At 40.1% G+C, this 13898-nt stretch overlaps 1 protein-coding gene across 8 annotated transcripts in view; it reads right to left on the minus strand.

The window, feature by feature from the left end:
* Window positions 1–1645: 1645 nt before the first annotated feature.
* Window positions 1646–13898, minus strand: part of FRYL (FRY like transcription coactivator) — a 260014-nt gene continuing 247761 nt past the window's right edge. For 5 of the 8 annotated variants that reach the window (XM_003794593.3, XM_023515971.1, XM_023515968.1 and 2 more), the window contains 5 exons: window positions 8891–8959; window positions 6203–6220; window positions 5399–5509; window positions 4023–4213; window positions 2522–3712 (listed from right to left, as the gene is read on the minus strand). In XM_003794593.3, coding sequence (XP_003794641.1) covers window positions 3454–3712; window positions 4023–4213; window positions 5399–5509; window positions 6203–6220; window positions 8891–8959 — 648 coding nt within the window. In that variant the 3' untranslated portion in view covers window positions 2522–3453. Of the gene's footprint in view, window positions 3713–4022; window positions 4214–5398; window positions 5510–6202; window positions 6221–8890; window positions 8960–13898 lie in introns of all 8 variants that reach the window. The other 3 variants (XM_023515972.1, XM_023515970.1, XM_023515969.1) reach the window with 1 other exon arrangement.

Raw genomic sequence — 13898 nt, forward strand, 5'->3', positions numbered from 1 at the left:
TGTAAGGTTTCAGTTTTCTTAATGTTAGAGACAGGGTCTTGCTATGAGCTCAGGCTGGAGTACGGTGGTTGTGGACGTAGCACAGCCCCCAGTCATAATCATAGCACACTACAGCCCTGAGCTCCTGGGCCCAAGTGGCCCTGCCTCAGCGACAGGTACCACATGCAGCTAAACTGAAAGCTTTTAAAGAGGTGATATCCTCCACTCTGTAAGGGTTATAAGACTTCTGGCAAGTTCTGCAAAACTGTTTGAAGTAAACCTGTGGCAAAGGTGTGGTGGGGATAATGGGGGACAGTGACAAATGGAATCAACCTTCATAAACAGATCATTCTGGCTGTAAAATGATGCAGATAAGGAGCCTTGACCAGATAAAGTGATTGTGGGCAGAGGAGAAATAACATTATTGATGCGGCTGGGAGGTATGGGATAGCCTTGACTTCTGTGGCAGCAGGTGGCACTCAGCAGGTGTGCAATGGCATTTGCTTGTAAATCAGTGAAGCAGAGACAGGTGCCCGTAATGAGTCCTAAGACAAATTCTCTGGCTATTGGCTTGGTTAAGTCATTCTTTATTGTTGTTTGCCATTAATTTCCCCAACATGGCAGCTAACCCTCTTTGTCAGTCTAGGTAAACTAGGACCAAATCGTGTTTTATGTAACCTCAGTGGGCATTCAGGTGTTGAACAAAGTGGTAGAAAAACATCTTGCTGTCATAAGTTATAATGTTCTGGCAAGGAGAAGGCCCTGCCAGACTCTTTACCCATACAATCTGTGCTATAAAACATGGGCATTGAGACATTTCCAGAGAAACTAGGAGGAGATACTTATCTCTGGGTGTTAGGAGCTATGATTGTAGTGTTCCTCTTTCCTACATTTACTAAAGTTACCACGGATTACTTTGAAAAATTAGAAAAAAGGAATGCTATAAAATACAACTCTATTGATTCCAATATTTTATTTTCTTTCATTTAGTTTATGCTGGTGTCTTATATGAGCAGTCTTAATCGACCTAAGTGAAGGAATTTTACTCTGCCTTTGGTCTCTTCTACCATGACAACGAACGATTTCCTAAGTTGAAGGTAGGTCATGGGTTATACTCCACTCTTTATATTACGTCACTGAAAGTAGAAAATATTCCCTCGGTTGTGTAAATATCTTTTGGCTTTCTATTTTGGAAGCAGCAGGAAGAAACTGCCTACCAGGGCTCTTCCTTTGCAGTTATTTTACAGACTTCCTATTTAAAAGTGATACGTGTAGTGGATGAAAGACAATGGACCTAGGTAGCAAAAACTGGGCTCTGAGTGGAAGTCAGTGTAGTTAGCCAAGCATTTGACAGGGTCGTTAATGACCGTGAACTTTGGAATCAGTTGAGGAGCAAAGGAGCCCAGGTTTGAGGAAAACCCAATTGCAAAAGGACAATCCTACTGAGTTTGTATCTTGCTTTCTACAGATATTTTTTTTTTATTGTATTAATAGACTTAGTTATATCTAAATACAAAAGTCAATTTCAACTGTTCAAAAGGTTTGGTTTGGGTAGTCAATGGAATTTTTTTTCCCTTTTTAAGGCAAATTTAAGAATGAAGGTAACACTTGTAAGTTTCTAAGCAATGCACACTGTAATCATTTTTGAAAAATACAACACAAACCAACAGCTACAATGCTTTTTATTTTTAACAAAAAAAAAAGAGGGAGTGAAAGGAAGGAAGGTGTGATGTGTTTCTGGATACCATCCCGCTCCGCCTGCCCCACACCCAAAAGCTATTAAATAATTTAAAGGACACCATTTACAGTACCAGAACACCATCAAAATAATTGTTTTTATCAGGGTCAAAAAAATACAGTGATTATGAATGACTGGTTAGGAGTTTTACAGGAAACGTAACTCTGGGCAGCAGTCCATGGGCGTGCCCAGTGCCTTGGACTGATGTGCGTGAGCGTACATAATGACATTTCTGGCAGGGTCCACACCCCCGAGAAAAGGCAAAGCCAAGCGTTTCATTCCTACATTCTAAACTCTGGAATCACAGAGCCCAGTTTAAGAGAAAAGTCACAGTGGATAAGAGATGCATATAAAAAATACAAGGTGTTCCTTTCAAATCAGAGGAGTTTGTGGGACTACATTCTTTTTCTTCTTTTTTTTTTTTCTTTTTCTTACAAAATGCTATTTTAAAAAAAGGACAGAGACTCCAGTTCATGTTATGCTACAGTCTTAGACAGGGAGTGAGTGTATTGCAGGTTTGGAGGTCACTCTCCAGGGTTCCTTTTGGTTCCCCCCACAGCCCCAGGTTCCTTTTTGGGTGAACGTGAGCCCTGAATAAAAGTATAAAAATGCATCTCTTTTTGTGAATTCTGCAGACGGCAGAGCCTGCAAGTCATAGATTCTCCCCTCAATGACCACATTTTTTTCTTTAGCCTTGTACACCTGTTCTTCTGTAACAGTGCATGGCACAAATGTACAGGAAAATACGGGTTTTAGTCTATACAGTTTCTAGAATAATTATGGAGTAAAATAAGTTAACTTTTCTAGTGAGAATAGCTGACGGGCAGCACACATCTTTATTTTACATTTTAAAGTCTCTGCAGGCATCTACTTTGGTTAGTTATCAACAGTTGTAACATCAGCACTGATCAGAGAACTGAGCAGCATTCCAACAACGTTAACAGATATATTATTTCTTTTCCAAATACTGGGAAGGCCCAGTTTTAAAATATTATTAAAATGTCCTAACATTTACAACACTATGAAGAGTTAGATCTAATAAAATAAAATTTCTTCAAAAATAATCTTGCAGTGCTCTTTTAGGCATGCTCTGAGACGCTATCACCAAACATCCATACCTTGAAAATAGGACTGTCACGTAGCCATACATCCCAAGTCACACACACACAGTTCCTTGTACAGACCAACAAACAAAACAAACACCCCAAACCCTTATCCCACATAGTGAAAAATCAATGGTATTTGCAAACAAGTCTTTGTGTTTTTCTCTGACTGGATGTTCGTGGAGCTGACCAGACATCACTGTAGGTCATGTCATGACTGCTGGAAACCCCAGCAGCTTTGCAGGCCGTCAGCTAAAATGAACCAGCCTTAATTTCAGCCTCATTTCACCTGCTTTTGCATGTCCCCGTATTAGAGGCCATTATTGCAAACATTTCTGGAATCCTTTCTCCAGAAAGTAATGTATTTGTATGCATCACTTTTAGCCCTTTCTTTTCACGTAGGTTAAGTAAGTAAAGACTCCTTCTTCTTACAGTTACTGGGGGAGGTACTGGCAGCTACTAAACAATCAGATTTTTCTTTAGATCTTTGTTTTGATACAGCTTGACATGTTACACTTTAATTGCAGATGCCGCCAGAAGGTTATCAGTGAATCGCAAGGGTTCGTAAAAGGTGCTTAGTTCACATTAGTAACCATCTTCAGCTTTGTCTCTTTCCTAAAGGCTTGAAGTCTCTCAGAATCCAGTGCTCACCATATTTCCAATTGGTTTGGCCTGTGCCAGAAGCTGGTACGACTGCACCATGCGTAGGGACTCTCTTATTTCTAGGTTAAGTTCCATCAGTTTGTAGTTGGCTTCCGACATGTCCAGGTTAGAGCCAATCACTGCAAAGATCCCCGTCTGTCCCAGTGTCTGATGGTGGAAATAGATGTGCAGCAGAGTCTGCACGGGGTCATCTTCACAACTGCCAAAGATGTCACTGGGCCACAGAGACCTGAAAAGACAAGACCATTTAAGTTCTGAGACTTAAAAATGGAGTTAATCTTGACTAATAATTGCTTAAGTTAACATCTATAGCCATTTCCTTGTGAATGACCGATTAAATATTCTACTACATGAGTAAGATAGTATGCAAACTAGCACTTGAATGTGAAAAATAAACTAAAATTAACATCTTGTCAGTGGTAAGTGTTACCAGGCCTGTTTTCCTTCCATAAAAACATGACACTGAGAACCAAAGCCTAATATTAGTACATTTTCAGTCTGGTATAAAGGCATCATCTTGAAATCTCTTCACATTTTACCTGAAAGCCTTGACTTGTGCTACAGCTGATATAAACTCCTTATTTTTCAGAGTTTCAATTAAAGAATGAATGGCAGTTTCTATAGTAGTTTGTGCAGCTTTGGAAATGTCAATTTCTTCATTTTCAGAAGCAGACTCAGCTTCCTTGAGGATACTTTCCAACTGGGCAAGTTCCTCTGACATATTGAGAACCTAAAACAAAAACACCTTTAAGGATCTGTTAGTATCGAGTTTCAAAAAAAAGTTTAATTGGCTTCCAAGAGACACCTGATAATAGCATTTTTCCTTAAAGTTCATTTGAAAGTGTTAAACATAAAAGGGCAGTTGTAGCTCAAGCTGTGCATTTTGTAGGAGTAAATAAATTCCACCCACTAATAGTTTAACTTGTTGCTTTAAGAATATTTAAAATGTGGGCGGCGCCTGTGGCTCAAAGGAGTAGGGCGCCGGGCCCCATATGCCAGAGGTAGCAGTTTCAAACTCAGCCCCGGCCAAAAACTGCAAAAAAAAAAAAAGAATTTAAAATGTAGTATGTTGACTTTAGTATCATTTCATTTATTGCCACGGGGAGATCATGAAAACTTTTTTTTTTTTTTTGAGACAGGCCTCAAGCTGTCACCCTGGGTAGAGTGCCGTGGCATCACAGCTCACAGCAACCTCCAACTCCTGGGCTCAAGCGAGTCTCCTGCCTCTGCCTCCCAAGTAGCTGGGACCACAGGTGCCCGCCACAACACCTGGCTGTTTTTTGGTTGCAGCTGTCGTTGTTGTTTGGCAGGCCCAGGCTGGATTCAAACCCACCAGCTCAGGTGTATGTGGCTGGTGCCTTAGCCACTTGAACCACAAGCGCCGAGCCATGAAAACCCTTTTTGATAGTAAAGTCTTTATATAAGATACCCTGAGTAAATCTTTTTTTTTCCTTTTTATAGATTTAACCATTTAAAATCATTTCCCCAGTGATAGTCTTAGGACCAGCAAATGACAAGGGGGAAAAGACTATAGTCACTACTTTTGAGCCTAGGCAATGAACAATCTCCATCCTGTAAAGTGTTTTAAACAGGTTGATTCTTATGTGCATTGATAGAACTATAGCAATAATATAGGGACGAGCTATAGGGGGTTCATAGTATAGTTGATTACAGATGGTCTGTTTCTGCTGCTAAAGCCTTTAAGGTCTTGAACCTTTTATGACGCTGGATATCTGCTGTCTTACTTACTAATAGCTTCTGACACGGCACATCATTTCAAAAAAAGATAGTTCCTCAAGTGGAAAACAAAATGATTCATTAAAAGTGAGTTGACTTAAAAGGAACATATGTGAGTATATTTTTACATTTTCTAGAATCAGTTACTGATGCGTGGTACAAATGAATATTTATTTACCTCTGCTTCATTTTTTATTGTATTTACTTGATTGATAAGTTTACAGTAGGCCTGGAACAAAAGCAGCAATTGAAAATGTAATTTGTATAACCTTCGACAGAGCTCCAGTTCCTGGAAATAAACATCACAGTAAATTTAGGTGTTATTTTCCATAATATTTTAATAGACAGCATATTTGCAACAAAATGTATAATTATGTTAAAATTGTCTCAGCATTTATTTTTCTGAAGTAAGCAAGTTAATATGGTGTGAAGCTGATGAAAGGCAGATGAAAGATGCTTTGAAGACTGGGATTAAGATAAAACCAAAGATCACTGTTGGTTACATAATTGTTTTTAGTGTTAGGCACATTTTCACATTGGACAAAGAGAATGTTTCAGCAGGCAATAAACAGGACGCTTAAAAAAGATTCACTGTATTGCCCTCATCTACAGGAGATCTCATGCTTTGTCAAGCATTTGTTGATAAATGCAAAGTGAAACTGGATAACCTCTTAACTAAAATGCAGTCATTTCCCCAAGAAAACCAGTTGGTAATCTCATTGAAATGAGTCTATGGTATTAACGTGCACTTTGATTTTTTTAAATTAAGAAATGTAAAAGGAGATATGTTAGTTATAGATGGAGGAAAGGCTGACTGCTAGTTGTATATATTAATTGTCAAATCTCATTTTTACAGAACCAACATTTCATGGATTAAGGCTACACAAAACCGAAGCACACAGTGCCAAGTCACAAATGGACAAATGGACACCAGTTGGTCTGGCAAGGGTAAGTAGTCTGTAAATCAAGAGGGGTCACTTACTGCTAGAATTTCCATTTGCTAAGCAAGAAGGTGATCAGGTCACAAAAAAATACAAAGGAAGAAAAAGACCAAGAATTAGTGTAAGAAATCATTTTAACTAGGGCCACAGATGTCTCAGGCAAACCGAAGAACATATTTATACCCCAAAGAAAATTATATGATATAACCAGACTAAAACTTCTTGAACATTTATTCCAATAATTCAGGGTGTTTTGAACTCTCTGTCAAATGATAAAATTGAAGTAACGTGATTTTGGGAAATTTAAAAGTGTTCTATCCAGGTTTTTTATTTTTTTTCTGTAAAGCTAAGCCCAAATGTAATAAAATTTCTATTAGTAAAATAACAAATGAATTACTGTGGCTTCTCAGAAAAGAACCATCTTATAATCTTATGTGATAAGTACCCATCTGAGGCTTATTGTTGGTGGGGCTTGTTCTAGGCTTCCCTTTAATTAGACCCAAGGGTGCCATGCTTGGTGCTGAGATACAGAAGCAGACAGGTGTTCTAAGTTGCATTCCAAGGGCAATTTAGTAAGTTTCAGAAAGGAAACCCAATGAGGTTGAATCAAAGATGATGATGTATGTAAAACACCCAGGGGAAAGTCTAACTTAGGGACTGCTTTAAAAATTCTAAAATAGCTATGGCAACTTGGACCTAGTCTCATTAAGAAGGACTTCTAATTAAACAGTCTCAAAACCAAAAACCCAGCAATTGTCTAAATGTAGTTTCTAAAAGTCATTCTTCAGCCTGGTTTTCTACACAGTTTCCCTCTGAGGCTCTATTTATAACATTTATTCCTATCAATTTCGAAGAGATTTGCTATGTAAGCAGAGGTGAACTTTAGCTCAGGCTGCTTCCTGTGAAGCTCACTGCCCGAGCACAATCCAGGGTCGATGCATTAGCATATCTAAACTTCCGAGGCTTTATACCGTCGATTTCACAAAAATTAACAATTTGACTTTCACAAATGGAGAACTGACCTTCATAGACATGTGTACATTGCCTCTACTTTGGGACATAATAGAATATAAATCGCTGATCACGTTTATAATCATAATTGTAGGAAATAACATGCATGTAATTAATTCTAAGTATGCTAACAGTGTAGTTTTGGAGGAGGACTGTACTCATGCACATTAAATTGTTACTTTTTTAGTATGTTAAAATTTGTGTGTACATTCTCTCTTCATTTTTCATCCAGTAAATACGTGCTGGCTACTTATTATGCAAAGACTAGACTAGTACACAGGGATGTTAGTGAAGTTGTGTAAAAAGGGTCTCCCACCCTCAAAAAGCTGGAGCGGAAAGGGGAGCTGAGCTAGCAATGAAAGTGCAGTTTCACTGAGTAGAAAACCTCAAACTGCACTGACTTATCACTTAGTATAACCAGCTAGTCTACAGAGCAGAGAGGGTCACGTTACTTGCTCAAGCGATACAGCTAAACTGTGTAGAGACAGAATTAAGATCAGAATGGGATCCTTGGGTTCTGAGTTAATTCCTTATCTTCCCAGTTTCTAACAGAGGGCAAGATTTGGAGTCAGTAGGCCTAGGTTTGAATTGTGATTCTATTTACTGGTTTTAGATAAATTAGTATCTGCGCTCCAGCTTCCTCATCTTCAAAATGGGGATAATCAGGGCCCAGCGCAGTGGCTCACGCCTATAATCCCAGCACTCTGTGAGCTCAGGCAGTCCACCTGCCTCTGCCTCCCAGGCTCGAGACCAGCAAGAGCGAGACCCTGTCTCTAAAAATAACAGGGCATTGTGGTGGGCACCTATAGTCCCAGATACTTGGGAGGCTAGGCAAGAGAATTGCTTGAACCCAAGAATTTGAGGTTGCTGTGAGCTGTGATGCCATGGCACTCTGAGGGGTGACTGTCTCAAGCAGATGCCTTGATTATCTTTATTATTTTTTTTGACTGAGTTGTAAGAAAAGAGGTACTGAATGTGAAATGCTTATTAGTACAATGCCTGGTATATAGTTAACATTTCTTGAATATACTATTTTTTCAACACTGCAGATTTTTTTGAAGTCTAGATTTTTATTATAATAGCATAACTTCTACAGATACTAGAAATCTGTAATAAATGAAACTGAAGTTGAAAAACTTGGGAATTCTTATGCCAAATGGAGATAGTTTTTACCATAGGAAGTTGCCACCCCCATTAGAGTAATCTGTAGGTCTAAGTCATCCTTACTCACTACAACGTATGCAGTACTTATGTACACATTTTACTGAGAAAGTATATAGCTATTTTCACCAAACTTTATAATAGAGGAAAACAGCTTACCTAATCAGAATTTCACCTTTAGAAAGGCTAATATGAACATACATCACATTACTCTTTGGTTGGCTTTGCTGACCAGACAACTTATCTGCAGAGTACCAATGCTGGACAGAAAAATTATTTTTCTAAGCAGCAGATGCCGCTAAAAGCTGACCTGGACTGTCCAGATATCCATCAAGCTTATCTATTGAACGTTATTAAGCTTTAGTCACAAGCTGGTTGTTCATTTTTATTAAAGCGAATTTTTCATTACTAGGTCAATATTTCTTTGAACCTAACTTTTGTTCTGATAAGCAGAATCAAGTTTTACCACTGTTTATTTTTAGAAATATGTTTGCGCAAGAGCAGACACACTGTTGTACCTAATGTAGAAACAGGGGAGACAAGAGTTAGGAACTTACTTGCACGTCTGTGTTTATCCTGTACGTGTCGTCTTTGGCACCAAATGTCCGCTTACAATTGTCTAGCCACTAAAAATAAGTAACAGTAAATTTTAATACGGTAACTGACGCACAGTGAAACTGGTAATATAACAAAGTTAAGTTCTAGGCCTGGTTTTATCTCCATGGAACAGACACAGCAGGACACGTCCAGCATGACTGGACACATACACTTGTGACAGTTCATAAATATCGTCCAGGAACCTGGGGGGCTGCATTGCAGGAAGGACTATCTTTTGTTCTGTAGATTTCATGGAAATCTTCATAATCTACACCTGACCTTTTTGTAATGTAAGACGGGGAAAGAAAAGATGTGTTTCTAAGTCACCTTTATTAAATTGACCAGAAGGGAATTAACCAGGTCTGTTTGCTTATCAGAACTGTAATTCTCAGGAGACTGCTGTCAGTTTTAATTAGCGAAGCAGAAATCAGGGTCTGTTTTAAATATCGTTTTTCTTTTCTTTTTGACAATAATGAATGACAATAAACTTATCACCAAAAAATACTGGATGTAGAAGCCAAAGATATTTTTTTTAACCTTATCCTGGGCTATTCCTAAAGCTGATATTAAAGTACATTTTCTTCAGATAAATAACAATAAAATAGCATTATGGTATAGTGGAAAAACACCTTGGAAATCCTGAGTCCAGGGTTAAGCGAGAGCCTTACAAGTGTTACTTGTTTTGGACCCCCTAGTTCTTTTATGTGTTAGTTTTCTATGGTGATATTATTAAACATAATAAATTATTAGGACTTTGAGAAAAACTAGCTACTCTGAAAATATTTTAGTATTTGACATTTAAAATTCTCCATTGTAGCTTATGTTCTACATGCAAAGAATTAAAATTGGACATCTCAGTTATTTCAAAAACAATCTCTTTGACCTTTTGTTCCTTTTATTCTAGTGCCTCCGACTGCAGCGGCCCTTGGGCTATGTGCTTGACAGCATCGCTGAAGAAACACACGTTAAGCTTTTCTAGTGAGAGATGGCGGATGGCAGCTGTTGTCAAAAGGTATCAGCAGAGTTTTTTGTATCAGCAAAATTCAGTTGACATCTATTATGGAATTTGTGCACTAATCTTTATTCATATAAAATGTTAAAATGTCTGTACACTTAATTGTGATCACTAATGTGGTCTGGTTTATCCAAGGGTATTAATAAATTTGAAAATTTTAGTAATAAGCCATTAATCAACTGAATTTTTTTTTATACTGTGTATCCAGTGATGTAGCATTGCGGGGAGGGCAGGGCGCTAGTCAACATAATGATTGATTTTTATTCTGTTAAATAAAAGACAAGCCCCTGCCAGGCTGGGAGCAGTGGCTCAGGCCTATAATGCTAGCACTATGGGAGGTCAAGGCTTGAGCTCATGAGTTCGAGACCAGCCTGAGCAAAAGTCTCTGCTACAAACAGAAAAACTGAGGCAAGAAGATGGCTCGAGCTTAACAGTTTGAGTTTGCTGTGAACTATGATGCCATGGCGTTCTACCCAGGGTGACAGCTTGAGACTAAGACAAGCCCTGCCACACAGTCCTGTGGCTGCACACTGGCCACACCTTTCCAGCCAGTGCACACAAGCCCCAGGAGACAGCTCAGATGGGAAGGGAGGGGGCATTCGATACACATAGTCACAGGAGACAGTTCAGATGGGAACTAGAGGGCATTCAATATACAACTGGTCTCTTCTCATGACATTTTCTTAAGGCAAAAATGCAGGTTAAAATTACCTGAGGTTCCACCTCTGAATGTGATGGAGTAGCTTGTGTGCAGAAACCACAGAAACTGACTACTCTCAGCCCAAACTGAAGGAGGTGGAGAGAAGCAGCAAGGTGAGCCCTACCCTCATTCCAGTGTTACTCAGGGGTTACTGCTCTTTCCAGTCCACGGATGTCAAGGCTCAACAGGAAGTGGTACCTAGAGGGGCACCCCACAGCTTCCCTGGGCCAGGAAAACAGGGTTACTGAAGGCAGTGAAATAGTGGGGGCCAACCTCCTGGAGTCCAGAGAAGCGAGCCTGTAGTCTCTGTGCAATTTCCCCCTTGCACATGCTGGAGGAGACCTAAGAAACCAGCGTCTGGGCTCGGCACCTGTGGCTCAAGTGGCTAAGGTGCCAGCCACATATACCTAAGGTGGTGGGTTCGAATCCAGCCCGGGCCTGCCAAACAACAATGATGGCTGCAATAACAAAAAAAATAGCCGGGCACCTGTGGTCCCAGCTACTTGGGAGGCAGAGGCAGGAGACTTGCTTGAGCCCAGGAGTTGGAGGTTGCTGTGAGCTGTGATGCCACATCACTCTACCCAGGGGGACAGCTTGAGGCTCTGTCTCAAAAAAAAAAAAAAAAAGAAAAGAAACCAGCATCTAGGGGGCAAACTTGCATTGGAAGGACAAAAATGATTAAATTCCTGCCAAGATAGTGGGGTCCTGGTGCACAACTCAGGCTTTCACTTGTGTTATTTTACTTGGAAATCTTGAATTAAAAAAAATGTGTAACTAAAATACAAACAGATGGGAAAAACTGCATAATAAAAGGGCAGATAAATATTTTTAGGCTTTGCAAACTATTTAGTGTCTGTTGCAGTGTAAAAATAAGTTACTGATAATATTTAAACAAATGGGATGGCTATATTCCAAAAAAACCCTTTATCTCTAAGAATAGGCAGTGGGCTATATATATAACTTGAGTGGTATAATTTGCAAACCTATGGTTCAAGAAGATTGTTTATATTAGTTGTTTGTATTTCCATATAAATTTTAGAATCAGCCTATCAATTTCCATTAATATACCATGTGAGATTTTGAATGAGATTGTATTAAATCTATCAACCATGTTAGGGCCAAATGACATCTTTACATTATTGAGTCTTCAGATTCACACATGATATAGGTGAAGTGGTTTTTAATATTTCATAGAAGTATTTGGAATTTCTAGTATATCTTTATGCATTTGATCTTTTCCTGTTATAAATGGTATTTATTTCTGTAAAACCAACCACCTGAAAATTAATGGCTTAGAATAATCAAGATCAGGCTTGGCACCTGTAGCTCAAGTGGCTAAGGATCTAGCCCAGGCCTGCCAAACAACAATGACAACTACAAACAAAAAATAGCCAGGCATTGTGGCAGGCACCTATAGTCCCAACTACTTGAGAGGCTGAGGCGAGAAAATCAGTTAAGCCTAGGAGTTTGAGTGAGGTTGCTGTGAGCTGTGATGCCACAGCACTCTACCCAGGGTGACAGCTTGAGGCTCTGTCTCAAAAAAAAGAATAACCAAGATGAATCTGTGTTTCTTAGGAGTTTTTTCTTGTCTTCCCCAGGGCCACCAATGAGTCTACAATCATCTGATAGCTTGAGTACGGTCTAGAAGGACCAAGCTGGCCTCACTCACATGCCTGGTCTGCTGGGTAACTTCTGGAATGTTCTCCACATGTCCTCTTATCTTCCAGCTGGCTAAAGGTAGTTTCCCAGAGTTTATTCTAATTTACACTCTGATTATAGCTAGGTATGGTGGGCACCTGTAGTCCCATCTACTCGTGAGGCTGATGCAAGAGGATTGCTTGAGCCTAAGAGTTTGAGGTTGCTGTGAGCTATGATGCCCTGGCACTCTACCCATGGTGACAGAGTGAGATTCTTTCTCAAAAAAAGCAAAACAAAAAACCCCAAAACACTCTTACCAGCACTATGGCAAAAGCTGCAAAGGTCTCTTGGGGCTAGTCTCAATGTTTGCACAGAATTGCACCTGAGTTTGACTGCTTAGAACAAGTCATGGGGCCACCCCAGATTTAAGATGTGGGGAAAGAGCCTCTGAGTGGGAAGATGGCAAAGTCACGCTGCATCGAGTGTGGACACAGAGAGGCCCCATTCATTGGGGCCGTTATTAGGAAAGAGCTACCACAACTTGTAGGGTAGGCAATGATTTCTAAAGCCACAAAACGCATAAGCATAATGGAAAAGACCGACAACTAGGACTTAATAAAATTTAAAACTTCTGTTCACCAAAATATGCTGTTAAGATAGTGAAAATACTAGTCAGAGAGAGGGAAAAATAGTTGCAAAAAAAAGGCTTGCACTTGGAAAAGAAAAGCTACTATAAATTGATGAGAAAAACACAGTCCATCTTAGCTGGTCCACACCACTGCCAGGTGACCACATTTCTAAACACTGGCGACACCAAATGGTGGTGAAGGGACGAAGTGACCGTAACTCTTGTATACACGCCCCATGGGATCTTAAACGGATACAACCTTCTTTGGAAAACTGCTTGGCGGGACCGACTGAAGAAGAATCTAAGTGTATGTTCCACTTCTGGGTAGACAGACACTCACACAGGCAAGACGCTGCCTTAGAGAGTGCACAGCAGTGTGATTTCTAGGATAACGAGCTCCTGCCTGATAATTTCCCAATGTGGAAAACTCTTTCCTCTCTTCTACTCTGCCATTGTTTCAGGTTTCCGTCTAATATAAGAGCAGGTTCCCCTTAGAAGGGGAGAAAGCTTCTCAGTATTAGCATTTTTTTTTTTTTTTGAGACGGAGCCTCAGGCTGTCCCCCTGGGCAGAGTGCCATGGCATCACGCTCACAGCAACCTCCAACTCCTGGGCTCAAGCGAGTCTCCTGTCTCAGCCTCCCAAGTAGCTGGGACTACAGGCGCCCGTCACAACGCCCGGCCATTTTTTGGTTGCAGCCATCATTGTTGTTTGGCGGGCCCGGGCTGGGGATTCGAACCCACCAACTTAGGTGTACGTGGCTGGCGCCTTAGCTGCTTGAGCCACAGGCACCGAGCCAGTATTAGCATTTTCTCATAGCACACACCCTCCCTGAAATCTCACTCCACTCTGAAATTAACCACTGTCAAAGCCCACGATCACATCGCCATTCCAGGAAGTCTTCCTGCTACCCCCAAAGTGACCTCTCTGTGGTTATCCTGGTATTTGGTCTGTATTAGTTCTGTTAGACTTGTATGATTTTGGGGCTT

The sequence above is a fragment of the Otolemur garnettii genome, unplaced genomic scaffold (assembly GCF_000181295.1).
Source record: "Otolemur garnettii isolate 467f Iridium unplaced genomic scaffold, OtoGar3 scaffold00083, whole genome shotgun sequence".
In the NCBI taxonomy this organism is placed as follows: Eukaryota; Metazoa; Chordata; class Mammalia; order Primates; family Galagidae; genus Otolemur; species Otolemur garnettii.